Source organism: Apium graveolens, chromosome 4, assembly GCF_009905375.1.
Source record: "Apium graveolens cultivar Ventura chromosome 4, ASM990537v1, whole genome shotgun sequence".
NCBI classification, from domain to species: Eukaryota; Viridiplantae; Streptophyta; class Magnoliopsida; order Apiales; family Apiaceae; genus Apium; species Apium graveolens.
In genome coordinates this window covers 309,647,992-309,667,796 of record NC_133650.1, presented here as the reverse complement: position 1 = coordinate 309,667,796, position 19,805 = coordinate 309,647,992, and the positions used below count along the sequence as shown (strand labels likewise).

The 19,805-nt window shown below is 31.9% G+C and overlaps 1 protein-coding gene across 1 annotated transcript; it reads left to right on the top strand.

The window, feature by feature from the left end:
• Positions 1-11,526: 11,526 nt before the first annotated feature.
• Positions 11,527-14,371, top strand: LOC141721703 (zinc finger protein GAI-ASSOCIATED FACTOR 1-like). Its single transcript, XM_074524753.1, has 4 exons — positions 11,527-11,811; positions 12,025-12,421; positions 12,766-13,004; positions 13,392-14,371. The coding sequence occupies exons 1-4, from the start codon at positions 11,718-11,720 to the stop codon at positions 14,189-14,191; spliced, it is 1,530 nt and encodes a 509-aa protein (XP_074380854.1). The 5' UTR covers positions 11,527-11,717; the 3' UTR covers positions 14,192-14,371.
• The last annotated feature ends 5,434 nt before the right edge of the window (positions 14,372-19,805 follow it).

Sequence of the window (19,805 nt, the reverse complement as noted above, 5' to 3'; positions counted from 1 at the left end):
TAAAACATAATAGAGCATATTTATAACAGATCAAAACAGAGTAAAACGGAACAAAATACTAATTCTTATAAATACCACAATCTTGATCTACGACCACACTTTGCCAGTAGCCAGCATCTAATTCATATTTTTATTCAACATACCACACTTTGCCAGTGGTCGGCATCTAAAAATATACCACATTACTTGTAATAGACTAAAAATAACTACACTGACATAATAGATAGCACTTCTCTATAATGCCTTTCTAAATAATCAACGGGTTAAATATCAAAGTGATCACTCAACTGAAAACCATATATCAGTTTTATCATCAAACTTAATGGTGTATCATTTGAATCACTAAATTGATAATAAATATCAAACGGATACCTCAAAATATGTGTTCGAGAATTAAAAATTATTTTTATGAAGTTCTGAACATTTTTCTTGAATTTCTATTACAACCACATTAAAATGTATGAATTCTAGTATTTTTGATAATATAGCGAGATTTTTAAAAATTGATCTACTATTTATTTTTATTTTTGTAGTGATATTTTTTCATTTAAATAAAAATAATTAGTAGATAAATTTTTAAAAATCTCATTATATCATCTAAAATACTAGGAATTCATAAATTTTCATTTGATTGTAATATGATTCAATAAAAATGTATAGAACTCCATGAAAGTAAATTTTAATTCTCGAGCACCTATTTTGAGGTATTCGTTTGATATTTATTACGATTTTAGTGATTCAAATGATATCCCGTTAAGTTTGATGATGAAACTGATATATGGCCTTTAGTTGAGTGACCACTTTATAACTGTTTTGAAATCAAATATTTAGTATTATAAAAATAATATTCTAAAACAAATCATATTTTAAATTAGTACAATTTATTTCATTTTTATTCAACTAATTTATAAATTATATTTATTGTTTCCCGATAAAATAGTGTATAAAGATATTCGCTTCAGGGTTTCGATGCAAATGATGAAGATGATAACGAAGACTCAGGTGAACTTAGTCCCTCGTTTGTTTCGTCAATTTTACTGTCATATAAGAACTTAAACGTTTCCGTAACTAAGTTGTAACTATAAATTTCAAGCTAATTAAAATATCATTGTTTGATTATTATTATGAAACTAAAGATTATGTGGCTAATTTTGTTAAATAATTAATGTTTTTATATTAAACAGTTACATAACTTGATTCTTGAAATTTCATTGCTCAATTTAAATTACGGCAAATTAAATATTGTACAAATTTTGAATCCAAAGTGTAATATCCCGGATTTTCAGAAATTATTAATTATTATTGTTTGAGTATTTTATATGAATGTTTTAATTTGGAGGGAAATAAATTATGGATGTTTCATTCCCGTATTATGAGTTTGTGTCATTAAATGACTAAATATGTTAAATGTTAGTTCTCTATCGATGTATGTCCTTATTGTGAAAGTATTTTACTTACTTTTACTATTACAAAAATTTATATGAAGGTCAGTCGTTTTATCAATATCGGTAATTTGAGTTCGTTTTAAATTTTAGGAATCGAGTGGATATTTTATCCGCGTTAATATTTTATTTGTGTCCACCCTTGTATAGGGTGAGTTGTGAAAATATTCAAATTAATATTTTTTTGATTAATGATTACGTGTTAAATGCAATATTATATGGTCTATTTAATTTAAAATGCTTTTTGTCATGATTTAACATGTGACGGATATTAAATGCGGTCACGTAACGTTCATTATATTTTCGGATATTTGTTACTCCCTTTGTCTCGTTCATTTCTATACACTTTCCTTTTCGGGATGTCCCATTTAATTCTATACATTTCAAAACATACCAAAAATAGTAAAAAAATTTATAATATAAAATTAACTACACCCACTTACCTCCACTATTTTCTTCCACTACACCAATTTTATACATTAAATATTGATTGACCCCACCACTTTACCCACGTTTCTTACTTTTTCTCTCAACATTCTAATTTTTCTTAACCTACGTGCCCAAATCAAACGTATAGTTCTCAATGGGACGGAGGGAGTACGTGTTAAAATGTAATTGTATGTACTTAATTGTTATCTGAAATTATTATGTTAGCTTGTATCTTGTATTTCAGGTTTTGTGTCATTTTGCAAATGTCGGCCTATCTTGCATTTATTTTCGGGATTTATTTTAAATTTAAAAAATACTTCGAGTTTTTTTTAGAATGTGTTGACGGAGAAATTTAGTAACAACAAAAATTGAGGTTCGTCGCCGGAATCAAGATCTATGATGCTGGTTCTTCGACTGAAAAGTGAGCGGAGTGTGGTGGTTGTGATGAATTGGGGGCTGAGATTGCTGAAGGGTTTCGAGCTCATAAACGCAATGGAAACAGTAATTAAAATGTGAAAAATCAGAATTTTGGAAACTCATCGCAGGATCCATGCGAAAAGCAAATATTTAAATCGTAGATCGGATTGTTTACCTTAAGTAGCTTTACAAATTGGTTGAATAATGGAGATCCAAAGATTGTTCAATCACCACGCATCCCGCTCTCGCGATCTACGCTCTATCGGTATCCACGCGAATGTTTGAACTCAAGGATTGGATGTGTACTAACACAAACTCATTTCTTATTACTCTTTCCATCTTCTCTCTTGGTGACTAGGGTTTTAGTAAAAGTCTTGCTCACAAAATTAGCCACACAAGAGATATTATATAGAGAGTAGAAAAAGAATTATAACTCTTAACTAATTAGGAGTTATTATTAATTCAAAATTCCTATATGTATAATAATTAAGTCACACTTAATTATTTAACTGCTGAATTTCATAGTTAATATTAGTAAATTTGAATTTTATTATTTATCTAATTAATTAAGTCATACTTAATTAATATTATAAATAATTCGAACTACTTTAATTTAAATTCAATTTAAATTAAATAATCATTCAAACATTCTTTGTGTGTGACCCTATAGGTTATTATTACTTTGGCAACGAATTTTAAATCTAATTTAAAATCGTAAACAATGAACGGCATCTGGTAATACATTATTGATACACAAGTAATAATAATTGAATCGGTGATCGATAAACCTTTCATGAATAATGTACAATATAATATAATCTCTTTAACCAAATATTATAGATTAAACTAGAGGCGTGTAATGTGTCATTCTCATCATTGTTTAATCCAAGTTTTCTTGATCAATGAGTAGACTATCATATCAAATCAATAATTGAGCATGGTCACGCATTTCATAGTCTAGCTCACACAAGAGACCAATAATATCACTCCTAAAATAGGAGGGTTAAATATCATCTAGATCATTCATATTTCTCATATGATTCATAATATACCTAATGTCCATTTTTATCATTACCCGGTCAAGGATAACTGTTAATGGAATCAATGTATATTAATTATCGTATAGAAATATAATGACTTCAGGTCTAAGGACCATTGCATCATTATCACTGTGAAAATTACTTATGACACAACAGACATGTAGAAACTCACGTCGGGTCTGTCCAGCACCATGTACATTTACATATGCATGTGTTTTTTACTTTAGTATCACTATACATATAATCAATGAGATGTGATCATCAGTCAACAAACACACTTGTTTTAATGCATTATTATTGTCCCTTGATAATAATACTCGAATAGGGACCATTAGGAATATTGATATTATTCTCATAATCTCATTTCTAAGTCACGGACTTAGAGATATAGAATTGCATATCATATTACAAGGACATTTATTAATCTAACATTTAAATCGCAGTAAATTAAGAATTAATAAATTATAAAAAAAATAATCGATAGAACATAAATATTAATAATCCAAATATCTTAAAATAAAACATCATAGTGTTGTCTATAGGGCACAAACACTAACAATTACTTAGGGTTGGTGGTGGCTCCTTAAGGCTCTCGCTTCCGACCCCTTGCAATTTTCCTGCGTATCCATATTTATAGGGAATCAAGCCAACGTAATTCTTTGGGAATAAAAAATATAACGGGCTTAAATCTCTTATCCCGAGGCCCAGTAGGAAACCTACTGGAAACCGTCTTCTACTGGCTCTAGGAATGTCCGTCGATGAGGCCCAACCACAAAGGCCCGAGGCTCATCCGCGGCTTCGAGACTTCACGGATAAGGCATCTCCCTGGCCAAGAATAACCCTCCGCTACCAGCTGTTTCTCTAATCCGTGGACTCAGGTATAGTCGTGGTTCACCCCAAATATTGGGCGCATCCTTGTCCCCCAGAAAATGAGCCCCTACCAGATTGCAGGACAAATGATCCCAAGCTTTTGACTGCAAAGTGCAGGATACTCCAAAGTCTCCCAACAAGGACACCCGTTGACTACAGAGACAGAGCTCCCAAAGCACACACCAGAGTTTACCCCACATCTCCAATGAGGACACTCATTGACTACAGGAGGAGGCCTTCCGTACAGGCATACCCCTGGAGGTCTCTGACCACGGACACCGCATTCACATGGTTGCATTACATAGAGGAGTTCTTCAATAGAGTACCTGCAACAAATAAATTAGTAATAATAATCTCCTTCTTCCTTGAATCATCCAAGGAATCCGTCTAAGTAAACATACCGAAATCCCATCCAAGCCATCTCTTCTACTTAGGGCGCGCCCTAAGACCTTCCACGTGTGAGGAGGTAACTTAGAGAATTACTCAAACTCCCTTCTTAATGTAATAATAGGGCGCACATCATTCACTAACGAGGGCGCGCCTTGATTATTTAAAATGTTTTAACATTAATCTTCCTGTAAGCATAAGGGCGCGTCTCCCCATATATGTAGGGTGCGCCTTCTTCCTTCATGATAAAAATAGATGTCTTATATTTTCCTTAATTTTAGGCATCAATATTTCAATTCTGACCAATTGACTCGGTTTTGACCCGAGTAAGGTTTATACCAAATTTTGGGCATAACAGAATAATCGGACCAGAACCCGACTGGCTAGTCAAAACCCACCAAATTTGTATTTTATTTTTTATAAAATCAATGATATTTCGAGTATTCAATGTTTTTGCAATTTTTTGAAATATTCAGAATTTTGGGCATTTTTATATTTATTTAAAAAAACTTATTTTTAAAATCATTCCCCGTATTATTTTCGGGTTAGTTGTTTTTATTACGAAATTAAAACATCGTTTATCGTTATCAGCCTTTTATATATTTTGCAAAATATTTTGTGTAACTTTTCAAGGGTTGGCTCAGTTGATTACAGAGGGAAGAATTATCCTCTTGGTCACATGTTTGAATCCCCCGGAAGTAGAATTTATGATTATGCATCATGAACTAGAGTTTGTCGCTTAAGTGCGGTTTACCTTGATTCATGTGATTTGCAGACTATTGCGTGAACCCATGAAATTTACCAAATATGCACCCGAAGTGTAGCGGTTGCGGGTTCCTCGGGATGATGAAGCTTTAATGTTTTGTTTGTGCAGATTGTTTGTAATGGCTATGTTGGTTGGGCTTATTTTGTTTAGTTTATTAGGTTAGTGAAGGCCCATTTCGTTTGTTTAGTTTGCTAAACCCAGTCCCAGTCTACTCAGGTTTCGAACAATGGATCAAAATGTCACTTTTTAGTGTAAAATGGTCTAAAATGTCACTTTTGAAAATAATGACCCAAAATGTCACTTCATAACAGTACTTCGTCTTCCGTTTTATATTTTTAATGCAAAACGGTACTTCGTCTTCCGGTTTGGTACTTTAATTTCTTTTTTAAATTTTTTTATAATATGTAAAACGGTGGTTAAATTAGCGTTTTGGCTCAAACGGTACATCATATAGTGTTTTGTACCAAAACGGAACTTTATCTACCGTTTTGCGCATAAAAAAATTCAAAATATCAAAACGTTACACGAAGTTCCGTTTTAGGTGTTTTACATAACCGTTTTGAAATGACATTTCGAGCTATTTTTAACCCCAAATGATATTTAGGTCACCACCCTCAGATTTCACACTGATGCTACAGTCTAATTGCCATTTCACTGTGAACTAAAAAGTTTGGTTAAAATGAAAGTTCACATAGACAAGGCGCTAATCAAAGTCATTAACAATGATAATCAAAGTGGTGATGATAATTGGCAAGTCTTTTACAAATCTTTCGTATCTTTATCTTGACATGCACTGCACCCACCTCCATACAGCTGTCAACCTTTTTAGTTTTAGGGTCGTTTCTAGTTTGACTATAGCAAAACTACATCATTATTTTAATTTTTAGTTTTTACAATTGCCGCAAGCTACACAAACTTTTTTATTTTTATTAATTAATTACACGGGAGTGTATACTCCCTCTATCACGTTGAATTCTCTACCTCACTTTTTGACACGCTTTTCAATGTTCAAATATCATATAGTTGTATAATATTTTTAAAAATTTTTATTTCTGAATAAAAATTTAAACATTAAATTTTTATTCAGAAAAAAAAATTAAAAAAAATATTATGTAACTATACGATATTTGAACATTGAAATGCGTGCAAAAAGCAAACGTAGAGAAATTAACGGGACAGAGATAGTGTGTGTTTAGAGTCTAAATCCTGACTTTCCCCGTACTAGCTTTACAACGTGCGACGAGTCTTTATTAATATTTTTATATTATTCAAAATTATAATAATTATTTTTTATCATTACCTTATTAATATATTTATAAATAATATAAATATTTGTTGTTGCCGGGATTCGAACCTAAATCTTTGTTGTTGTCGGGATTCGAACCTAAATCTTTGGTAGCGTGTAAATAATAATATAAATATTTATTTCTGGCAGGGTTCGAATCTGAGAGTTTTACTAGTGTATAAATAATAATATATATATTATTATTAGCGGGATTCAAACCTGAGAGCTTGAATAATGTGTATTATTTTAGTATTTGAATTTAATGGTCATGATCACTTGATTAAAAAAAAATCCAACACTTATAAATAAGGATAACCAAACCTACAAAAATAATGCATACTAAATTATACTTTATTCCGATTTCAATTACTATAGTATTGTATAAAAGAGTGTAATAGTTCAATCACTACATTAACATTTTAATTTTATTGACGCTAGTTGCACCGTTGTTTATCCCATAAAATTTATTCCCTTTGTACCATTCATTTTTATACATTTTTCTTTTTGAGATATTCTATTCAATTTTATACATTTCAAAATTTACTAAAAATAGTAAAAAAATTATAATGTAAAAATTTACTACACTCACTCACATCCACTACTTTACTCCATTACACTAACTTAATACATTAAATATTTAATAATCCCACTACTTTAACCACCTTTTTACTTTTTTTCTCAACATTTCATTTTCTCTGAATATCATTACCCAAATCAAATGTATACTCGTATACACACCTAGGGTTGCACAAAGGTAAAAAACCGGACCGGACTGACATGAACCAGACCGAAATTTTTCAAAATTAAGGACCGAGGATCGGATCGGCTCTATCCGGTCTTGGGACGGACCGGACCGGAAAAACCCGGTTTGGACCTGAACCGGACCGGTTTGGACCGGTTTTATTAATATTTATATAACAAAATTATTTATATAAAATTATTTTAATTTTTCTTTCAAATTTATAGAGATTAAAAAGTTTGTTACTTGGTACGTCAATAAAAATTTAAAAGTAAGTGCATATCTAATTGTTTTAAAAGTAAATATTATTTTTTAAGTATGTGAATATTAATGTTTTATCACATAAGTACGAAATTATTAATTTAAAGTATAGTATCGATTTATTTTATTATATTAATTTATTATCGATTAATTTGGATCAATAAAATATGATATGAGTGAATGTTTAATATTAATATATGATCTTACAAGACAAAAGGTAAAGATAAATAATTATGGGAACTGATCCCCAGCCACTGTTGGATAGAATACAGCAGCCGCATTGTTTTATTGCGGGTGCACTCACCCGCTGCAATGAAACATTGCGGCAGCCCGAAATGTAATATTGTGGCTAGTGTATCCCAACCAAGTTGGCCGTGAATAATTTCCGAATAATTATATATATGAATTCAGGTCAGGTCTGGACCTGATTTTTTCAGGACCGGATATTTTCGGTCCGGTCCGGGCTTAGACGGATAGACTCAGTCCGATTCAGGTTACTGATCCATACCAAAATTCTGTGCAGTCCTGTGCACACCCATAAAATCTAGAGTTCTGAGATCCGGACACTTTGACTTCTGACAAAGTTTGTGAGAAATAACACGATTTATTTTAAACAGCTTAGTTGTGGTTCCCATGTGATTAGTTTAGTATCTAAACAAAACCACAAGTAACAAACACTTAGCGTGGATAAAACGTTTCTCTTTAATCCTCGTTATGTAAGCACCTGCAAAAATATTAAAACACGCCATTGCGATCAGTTTAGGTTTCTGTATAAAGAAAAGATAGAATCAAACTGGCACAATCTTATTTATTGCCCCCAGTGTTATAGATTTCGAAAATAGGACTTATTCGATCGAGATACCGATTTGAGATTTATCGGACGATTTTTAAAAAATCGGATAATTTATCGGCGATTTATCTGAAATCGGTCAAATCGAACAAATATTTTTGACCGATTTTTGAGCGATTAGCGATTTTTGAAAAATCGGCCGATTTCTATAAGCATTATTAAATTTAAGTTTTATATAATTGAAATATTTTTTTATAATTTAAGTTTTACATTGAAATATATTTCTTATACAAATAAAAATTTGAATACCCTCATTACATTATCAAACTAAAATGGATAAAATCTATCTTTCATGTTCAAGTTAAACATTTTATTAAAAAATATATAATTTTAAAATTTAATTCCTAACTGTTCTTTAAGATTTGGTGAATTAATCCAGAATAAATTTTGATATATCGTAGACCCGTATAGATTTTATGATTAATCATTGCTCCCTCCATCCCTTTAGATCGTTAATATTTAAAATGAAGTGATCGACACACATATCAAACTCTTATCTACTATAATTACATAAATTATTTAAAAAAAAATCTTCTGAGTTAATATTAAATATTTTAATTTTTATTCAAAAAAGACACATTTTCAAAATAATTTATAAAATTATAATAGATAAAAATATTAAAATACGTGTCGAACCGTTTAATTCAAAATTAACAATCTATTGAAACTGAAACGGAAAAGGGAGTATTATTTTACAAAGAAATTTTATATAACTCGCTTCCTCAAAATTTAGATATGTAGCACAATGGCTAGAGTGGGCAATTTGGTACATGACACGTGAACACGACACGAAACGATACGAAAAATACGGATATGAGTTTTAATTTTTGGTACACGAAACACGAATGTACACGAACACGAAATTACACGATAGATTTAGTGTCGGATATGAGTTTCAATTTAAGTACACGAAATTACACGAGATAAATATATTTATAAATTAATATATATAACACATGCATATATTTATGTATATAATATAAATATTTACAAGTTTTTATAGAATACTATGTAAAAATATATATATTTATATATACACTCCATATTTCATTAAATTATAAATTAAAATAGATTTTTTTTATATTATATGTGTATATATATTATATTAATTTTTTATTTAATATACACGAATAGTACACGGAAAGTACACGACACGATTCGAATCGGATATGGGTTTCACATTTTGGTACACGAAATCATTTCGTGTCGGATATGGGTTTCATGTTTACGTACACGAAACACGAAAGTACACGACACGACCTGATTGTCCGCTCTAACCATGGCCCATAATCTGAATCAAGGACGATTTTTAGAACGCTATTATTATAGTAACATCTTAAGAGGTACTTCTCTGTCCCTAAATACTTTTCTCATTTGTGTCAGACACGTTTGCCAATGCACGTTTTTAATTATTAATATCTTTAATTTCGTATTAGTATTAAATATAAAAATTTCACTGTATTAAAGTACTCGTAAACACGAATACAACAAGATCACTCATGACAATGTTTGATTTTATAGATTAACCGTAAATTAATAGTCAATCGCTTAACGTGAACAGTGACAAAAGTCAAAATGAAAAAAGTAATATGATACGGAGGGAGTATTTTTTAATTTGAAACTGATTTTTAGCGATTTTAGGTTCGTAGACCGGATATTTTTTTTGGATAAGCCATAATAGTATCATAGAAGAAGCCATAATGTCATCTATATCACCTTTCGACACGTTTTTTAATATTGCTTTAAAGTATAACTCCATTATATTTTATAAAAAAAAATTAAAAAAAAAATATTACGAAACTATATCTTATAGAAGTCTCGAAATGCGTGCAAATAGTAAACGTCTCGAAATCAACCGGACAGAGGGAATAACAAGGAATGATTTATAACAAGATAAAAAATTACACATAAAAAATTACACAGATTTATGGTTACAAATTTCGGAAATCGAATAATTTGATTAATATACTGATTTGTAATATATTGAAAAATTTATAAAATTTTAAATAATTTTATCAATAATTTTATCGAAAATCGATCAAATAAAAAAAAATCCAAATTTCAAATTTTGAAAAATCAGCCGATTTTCGTAACCACGTTTCATTCCGAATGCACTAGCTTCAACAAAACTTTTAAAAGAAATTGTACACAAGAAGATTTGTACACGAGAAGATTTGTGCTTCGCATTCACCCAAGGAACACTACCAAACGACAACACACCGGGCCTTTGGACAGAACATACTCCGATAAGAACACGTGTACGGCAGATCTTCACCACGAACAAAGTCCACAAGTCTCAGTGATAGTGTAATCAATCTTACCCATGTCCGAAAATGAAAGAAAAATATGTGGAAGTTAAAGTAGATAATTTTTCATTTTTATTCATAATTATATTCTCGAATTTAATAAAAATGAAAATAATTAATAACTAACAATAAATATAAATTAAACAACTTTTCTCTTCAAAACTTCCACTCTAAGGGATCGTTTGGTTTGGTTCAAGACGTGGTATCGGGTTGAAATCAGAAATCGAGAGGTATCATATATCATATGTTTGGTTGAGCGCTGGAATTAACGTTTTTAATTTAGAATATTTTAAATAAATAATTTTAATTTAATTAAATATATTGTTTTATTGTTATTTTAATATATTTTTGTTTGTATATTCATTTTGATATTATATAATTACATTTAAATGTTTAAATATAAATTAAAATAGTAGTTAAAGCTGATTCGCATACGCTCTCTGATACCCACCTCCCCTTAGATGTGAAATGAGTATCAAATTTTTGTTTTGAACCAAATATCAGGTATAAAGTTCGAATAACTGAAATTCATACCTGATTTCAGAATTCAGTGAACCAAACGATCCTTAAATATGAAATAAAAATAGTTTAACTTCAAAACATTTTATTTCTTACTTTCTTTTTAAAAACTCGGGAACACAATTTTTTTTTAACCCGGAGCCTGGCCTCAGTTAAACACTCTTCACTGTAATAATAACACAACAAACCATACTTTAACTACCGCCGCATTTTAACATTATTTTATTCACAATCACCTCTCATCTTCAACTCCTCTCTTTCTCTCTCTCTATCTCTCCCATCTCTCTCCGTACCAGCCCACCGTCTATGACCCGACCCAATTACCCTTCCTTCAACTCTCCGTTCACACATGCTCCCTCTCTATATAGCTAAAAGTTTGATGTTGTTTATTTGATCTTTCAAAAAAATGGAAACCTCAGTTTCAGCTGAAGCTACTGTGTGTTCTTCACCTACTCAACCGCCACCTGCTAAAAAGAAACGCAATCTCCCCGGAATGCCAGGTAATCATCTTCGTATTTAAACGAATATACAAACACGCGTATATTCGTTTAAATACAAATTACAAACGGTTCGATAAGTCGATAAGATAACTTATCGAACCGTTTGTAGGTAACGAATATCTAATCATATATGTACTAATAATTAATTTGTAGATGATTAAGTTTATAATTATTAAAGTAATGATTGAGGATATGAATGTTATGTTATTGTAGATCCACAAGCTGAAGTGATAGCGTTATCACCAAAAACTTTACAAGCAACAAATAGATTTATTTGCGAGATTTGTAGTAAAGGATTTCAGAGAGATCAAAATCTGCAGTTACATAGACGAGGTCATAACTTGCCGTGGAAGTTAAAGCAGAGAACTAGTAAGGAGATTAAGAAGCGAGTTTATGTTTGTCCAGAATTGAATTGCGTACATCACGATCCGTCGCGAGCTTTAGGAGATCTTACTGGAATTAAGAAGCATTTTAGTCGAAAACATGGGGAAAAGAAATGGAAGTGTGAGAGGTGTTTGAAGAAGTATGCTGTGCAATCGGATTGGAAGGCACATAGTAAGACTTGTGGTACTCGAGAGTATAGATGTGATTGCGGAACTTTGTTTTCTAGGTTAGTTTTACATTGCTTAATGCTTATGTATTAGTATTGATGCAAATTGATGTGATTGCGGAACTTTGTTTTCTAGGTCTGTTTTGCGTTGATTATATATTAATTGTATAGATGCGATTGGTGGACTTTGGTGGACTTTGTTTTTATTGCTTATGTGATGATGATCATGATATGCACCGTCTTAGATTGTGAGATTTCTTAGGATCCAAATTCGAGAATTAGATGAATAGAACTCCGATACTGTGTTATTTTGTGTCAGGATAATGACTTAATAGTTACAATTCATATCTTGATTCATTTTTTAGAAAAATACGTTAAGCAAAATTGCATCAACTGATTTGTAGGAGAGATAGCTTCATTACACATAGAGCATTTTGCGAAGCCTTAGCTCAGGAAGCTGCAAAAACTACTCAGCCACCCGTGATTGATGCAAAAACTACTCAGCCGTCAGTGATTGATGAAGATGCTAAAGCTGTCAAAGCTGAGGAGGTTCCGCCACCACCTCCGCCGCAGTATAGTCCACAGCCGCCTCATACTCCATCTACCTCAGTACTATCTCCAGTTCTGTCAATTCAGAGCTCAGGTAAATTAATATGACAATCCTTTCATTTTGTCAGCATTGTAGATGGTAAATTTTTGGAAGCTATGAATGGTTTTGAGTTTGTTTTGTTCAGTTAAGTTGCAAGTATTATTTTATTGTTATGATTTGTCTATATGTTATGGTAGTGGTTCTTTCTTTATTGGTAACTTTTGAGAGTGAATAAACTACAAGTTAAATAGAGCAAAAAGAAGGAAAAGCCATTAAGAAAGGGAGATTTTTAAGTGTTGGGAGAGAGAAAAGGAAGCCATGATTGCCCTGAAAGCTTTTGAACTCCTATTCAATAAGTTAAAACTTTTTAAAAGGAAACACCTAGTTATTATTTTATGATTTTGCTGAATCTAATCTTCAGTTTATAATTATTTTAACTAGAGATACAAGAGAATCCAAGTGGGGTTTTGCAACCAGCACAGTCCCCTGCCACAACAAGTGCAAGTGGTTCCTTCACCTCTAGCAGTGGCAAAGCAAGTAACACCGCTAGCAAAGTAAGTGACACCAGTGGTGTATTTGCCAGTATATTTGCATCATCGTCGTCTGCTCCACCTGTAGTCTTGCAACCACCCTCTTCGTACTTGTGTGACGTGTCTTGCTCTGATCGAACTCCTATAGAACCCATGTCACTATCGCTCTCGTCCCTGTATTATTCAAGCACTGCCTCATCTTTATTCTCAGCTTCAGACCAATGTCAGTACAAGGCATCGTCACAGGCAGCATTATCTGCAACTGCATTGCTACAGAAGGCAGCTCAAATGGGTGCAACCTCGTCGGGTTCATTCCTTCGCGGACTTGGATTATCAATGTCGTCAGGTTCAACTGATCCCCAAGATGACATGACGACCACGCCTTCAATGCAATGGAAGGGAGGCAACACATCACATGAAAGCATTGTTTATCCAGTGACAGCTGACCTTGGACTGGGATTTTCTAACGATGCTAGAGGATCACACTTGACAAATTTGATGTTAGGTAGCTCGCCATCTTTGTATGGGAACAGACCCACAACTCTTGATCTACTTGGGCTTGGAATCGGAGGGGCTGGTGCAGCTTCCTCAAAAGGGTACTCGACATTTCTCGATTCGATCGGAGGTGGGCTTGCTGCTTCGTATGGAGGTCTAAATTCTACTGGAGAAACTTGGGACGACCCTGCAGAAAGAAAGCCATCACTCATGTAATCTGCACAAGGATTTATTGTTTGTTGTATTTCTATGCTTCCTTTTTTGTGGACTATGCTTGTCTTTTTAGGCAACATTTTGTTAGATCTTAAGCTTTATTTAGCAGTACATTTTAAGAATGTGGATTGTAGAAGAGATGTGAAACAAAAAATTACTAAGATGTGTTCTTGTTTACAACTATGTAGAAATTATCAACTCAAGTTTAGATAACTTTGAAGTTTAATGGCCAAACAAGCCATTTTGATGGTGACCACCACTTCACAAAAAGAGAATATTTGTATGTAAAGATGGGGATGATGATGCTATGGACCTTAAACTTAGCAATAGCTTCATGGTATGTCAAAAGACCAGAAACTCCAAAGTTTACTGTTGAGGAATCATTTACTTAGCTGCCAATTTGTTATGGACCATGCCTTGCACATTCCAGCATAGATGTTACCTACATAATTTTCCCAAACAATTAAGAAATTTATTCTTATGAATATAATCTTGATGAATTAATATCCTAATATGGATAAAATATTTTTTCCAATCTTGATAAATGAATCACTGGATGATGAGTGAGCTTCAAAGAGTATAATCCATGCTGATCACAAATTGGGATATAAGAGCAAGTCCAATAGATGGACACTAGTGAATATCTCCTAGTCAAAATACTTTGTCAAGCAAAATCATCATATATATTAATATTTTATATTCACTTAATTTTATATCAATCTGACAACATTCTACTATAAAAGTTGCCTTTGTGGTCCATGAATTAAATTATAAATAGCACATAAATTAAAAGAAGTGTATTAATATTCACTTTTTACACTTTACATGTATTTTAACCATTTTTGGAAGTTGTCAGTTTTGACAATTTTGATGAATAACATCTTGACAACCATACATCTCCAATAAGTTGGCAATCTTTTGGGCATATATTTTATCACGCGCACGAGTGGGACCTTTTCGTTTGATAAAGAATATTTCGTGACCGTTTCTAGGACCGACCGACGCCAAAGTCATCATGCCACATAAAATTTGGCAATCCCTAACCATCTCCGTTAAAGATGCTCCAACTCATTTCTAATATACTAATGCCCGCAAGGTTGGTTCAGTTGGTTAAAATGAGGATAATTATCCTTTTAGTCACAAGTCATGGAAGGAGAATTTATGATTATGTATGAGTCAGAGTTTGTCGATTAAATACGGTTTACCTTGATTCATGTGATTTGCAGGTTATTGCGTGAGCCCGTATGATTTATCCAGTACGCACCCGAAGGATAGCGACCGCAGGTTAACTAGGATAAAAAAATATAGATATACTAATTTTAGAAATAAATAAGAAATTTATCTCCACCAATATTTCTTGTGCTTATTAGGCCACGGGCCCCCAGCTAGCAATGACAATGAATAAGTGATAAACTACACATGTTGTAATAGCAGCAGCACTGGTCAATGACACAATACAAGTTTACCTACCAGCCTACCACCACCAGTCTGGCAGTTTCCCTCATTTATTGTTGTTTCTATTGATGCAGATATTATTGATTGCTCTCTTCAAGAACATTGTAGGCTAGTGTACTCAACTGAATCCGAATGAGTTAAAATTAGAGCGGTAATTTGGTATACGATACGTGAACACTGTTAACATATATAATGATATTATATTATCGAATAGTTTCATTATTATAATAGTTTCTTTATTAGGATATTTTCCTTTATTATGTATGTTAGTTGGCTATATAAGCCCATCTTCTTTTATAATCCAGAACAAGTCATATTATAATAAAACCCTACTTTTCTCTCTTCTCTCTATACTTTATCATGGTATCAGAGTTATGGTTCGGTCTGGGATAGGTTGATGATGAGTTATATTGGGTTTCACATGTTGGGTTTAAAACACGTGACATGATTTATTTTTCTCGTATTCTTCTTATTCAAATCGACTATTTGTTTTCTTTTTCTCAGATGATTTTGAGTTTTAATCATGACTATTTTTTTTCTTCATTTTGGTTGGGACTCTCATACAACTTTTCTGGTGATTTTGGTTAGAACTCTCGTACAATTTTTCCACTGGTTTTGGTTGGGACTCTAATACACACTTTCGGTCTCGCATTGATGATATTGACTCCTTGATAATATTGTTTTTTTCCTTCTTTCGCTCTCATCTTCCTTTCTTTTTCTCGTGTTGATGATGGAGGTAGCCCTATGCATATCTGTATACTTCTCCGTTTTTTTGTTTTATTTTATCTGGTGTTCTAGGCATATTGGCCATTCGCGGGATTGGTGTACTATATTTGGTGCTCTAGGCACATTGGTTTAGTATATTTGGTGCTCTAGGAGCATTAGCCCTGCGAGGGATTGTTTAGTTTATTTGGTGCTATAGGCACATTGGCCCTTTGAGGGATTGGTTTAGTTTATCTAGTGCTCTAGGCACATTGGTTTAGTTTATCTGGTGCTCTAGGCACACTGGCTTTCGCAGGATTTGATTAAATTTGGATACAATTTGAATTGGGATACAGTTTTATTAGGTTGAGGATTAGATATAGTTCGTTGACTTGGATTCAGTTATTTGGAGTTTGTATTGGGTTGATTATGGAGCTTGGTTGCAGATTTGTTGTTTTTGTTATTTGATTGCTTTGTTTTCTTTTGGGTTGCTGCGTCTTTCGATGATTTCTCTTTTGTTGTTGCGTTCTCTTTTGTTGTTGCGTCTTTGGATTCGTTTTGAAGTTTTTGGATTTGTTTGGATGCTCTTGAATTTGGTGTTGCAACTTTGGATATGTTTGGTTACGTGGCTCCGTCTCTTGGTTGGCGAACTCTCGATTCAACATCGTGAGTTTGAGGGGGGATGTTAACATATATAATGATATTATATTATTGGATAGTTTCATTATTATAATAGTTTCCTTATTAGGATATTTTCCTTTATTATGTATGGTTGTTGGCTATATAAGCCCATCTTCTATTGTAATCAAGAACAAGTCATATTATAATAAAAGCCTACTTTTCTCTCTTCTCTCTATACTTTATCAAACACGACACGAAACGACACGAAAAATACGAATATGAGTTTTAATTTTTGGTATACGGAACATGAATGTACACGAACACGAAATTACACGATAGATTTAGTATCCGATATGGGTTTCAGTTTAGGTACACGAAAGTACACGAAATTACACGAGATAAATATATTTATAAATTAATATATATAACACATGCATATATTTATGTATATAATATAAATATAATATAAATATTTACAAGTTTTTATAGAATACTATGTATATATATTATATTAATTTTTTATATATACACTCTCCGTATTTATATATACAGTCTCCATATATCATTAAATTATACATTAAAATAGATTTTTTATATATTATATGTATATATATATATTATATTAATTTTTTATTTAATATACACGAAGAGTACACGGAAAGTACACGACACGATTCCAATCGGATATGGGTTCCACATATGGGTACACGAAATCATTTCGGGTCGGATATGAGTTTCATGTTTACGTACACGAAACACGAAATTACACAACACGAAAGTACACGACACGGCCCGATTGCCCGCTCTAGTTTAAATGTCAGTGACCTTGGCGATTTTAAGTTAATCCAAGCCTTATGAGGTACAAGGTCAGAGTGTACATTCATTCCGCTCAACCGCATTAATCGTAAAAATTATTTGTAATTGAATTAATTCGCATATTATGAATAATCACAACATACGAACAATTATGAATGAAATTTTAGATAATCATTAATTTATGATTTGATTACGAATTCATTTTATTAAAAATTGCAAAATTTTGGTTGCACTCGCCAACAACATATTATATAAATTATTAATATATTTTTATTATATATATATATGAACTATACACATAAATAAAACTAGTTGAATATTGAAACTTGACTTGTAACACTTATTCAATTAACACTATACATGATTTAAGTGATAAAGGATGTGAATGAGTTAAAGCCATATAATTCATTCCATAAACGAAAAATGTATTAAAATTAGTTTTTTTTTAATTATTCTGGCGGTTGAACCATAAAGTCAAATTGTAACAAGCCGCGATTATGTGGATGAATTTTTTTAATATTTACTTAGTAATAGTCAGGGGCGGATCCATAAATATATTTTCAAGGAGATACTGAGCAAATTTTGAAAAGATATTTTTATGATTTTGAATTTTATGGGGGCACTTTCATATATTTTCAAAAATTTTAATGATAAAAAACGTAAAATTTAATTTTAAGGGAACATGTTTCCCCCGATGCCACTTAGATGCGCCCTGATAATAGCAACAACTCGTCTCTAATTAAATTGTCATCTACCACTTGCATTTAAGTTAGATGATCGATCCTCTGTCAATATGACAGTTTTTTCTCTCTATCAATATTGACAGTTTTTTTTCTTTCATTCGTTCACATACAGTTAAAAGTTAATCAGCAATCATATAATCTTCAGTGATATTTTTTGAATTAGTATCTAGTAGAAATGTCTGGACAAGAGAAATCGTTGAAGGAGATGTATGTGGGACTCATTATTGAAGAAGAAGACGAAGGGGGAATAGTTGTGTGTTGGATTTTTAATCGCAGCGGGCATGGCAAAACACTTTTTACACATATAAAATCCAAATAATAGCATATAAATCGTGGTAAAAACATAGGGATCGAATCTAACCTTTAAAATAATTCGGAGACAACGATCAGAGATCCTTAGCAGTTGCTCCTCAAGTGTGAAGCACTCCACCGGTATCCACCAAGAAAACGATGTTAAGGAGGAGGAAGGAGGTGGAGAGAATTGGGTTTTCCAAACTTTTTGGGTTCAAATGAAAATAGGGTCTATAATAGTATATTTATAGGCAAAATTTTCAGCTGAAATTTTCCCATAAATAATATTATTATTATCCCATTTATTATTCTTATTAATAATTAAAACACCTTTTAATTATTAATCCTTTTTCTAAACACTTTAGAAATAATTCTCTCTCTTGATTTAATTTCCAAAAATTAAATCCTTTAATTAATAATATTAAGAACTTTTCTTAATTAATTTATAATCAATTAAATCTCATTTAATCAATTATTAAATTTGCCAATTAATTATTTATTTCATAAATAAATAATTATCAGGCATTATTAATTAATTCCTCCACCATTAAATCATTCTCTTTTTATGGTGTGACCTTGTAGGTTCAATATTAAGCCGGTAGTAGAAATAAATAATAAGAAAAGTATTTTATCATTATTTATATAAATTCTCTAATTTATTAAATATGATTAATTAATTAATCACATTTATTCTATATCGTGAGGGATACTTCTCAGCATATCGCGACTATCCGGATAATATGAATTCACTGCTTAGAATACCAAGAACCTATTCAGTGAATAGTTACCGTACAATAAACTCCTTCTACCCTACAATGTCCCGATTAAATACAAGGCATGGATCTCGTGTCAAGCCTATCTAATTCAATCACTTGCTTACCATTTACTATGCTTAGTTCTATGCAAATTAGAAACTCCTTTCTAATTTCATTCACTCTGGCCAGAGATTCCTGAACTAGCATAAGTGGATCAGCCTTGAACATTCGCTT

Bases quoted from the DNA above. Each gene is read 5' to 3' on its own strand.
- LOC141721703 (XM_074524753.1), top strand. From the start codon at position 11,718: ATGGAAACCTCAGTTTCAGCTGAAGCTACTGTGTGTTCTTCACCTACT. The intron at 11,812-12,024 runs GTAATCATCTTC...ATGTTATTGTAG, and splicing joins CAATCTCCCCGGAATGCCAG to ATCCACAAGCTGAAGTGATA. The intron at 12,422-12,765 runs GTTAGTTTTACA...ACTGATTTGTAG, and splicing joins TGCGGAACTTTGTTTTCTAG to GAGAGATAGCTTCATTACAC.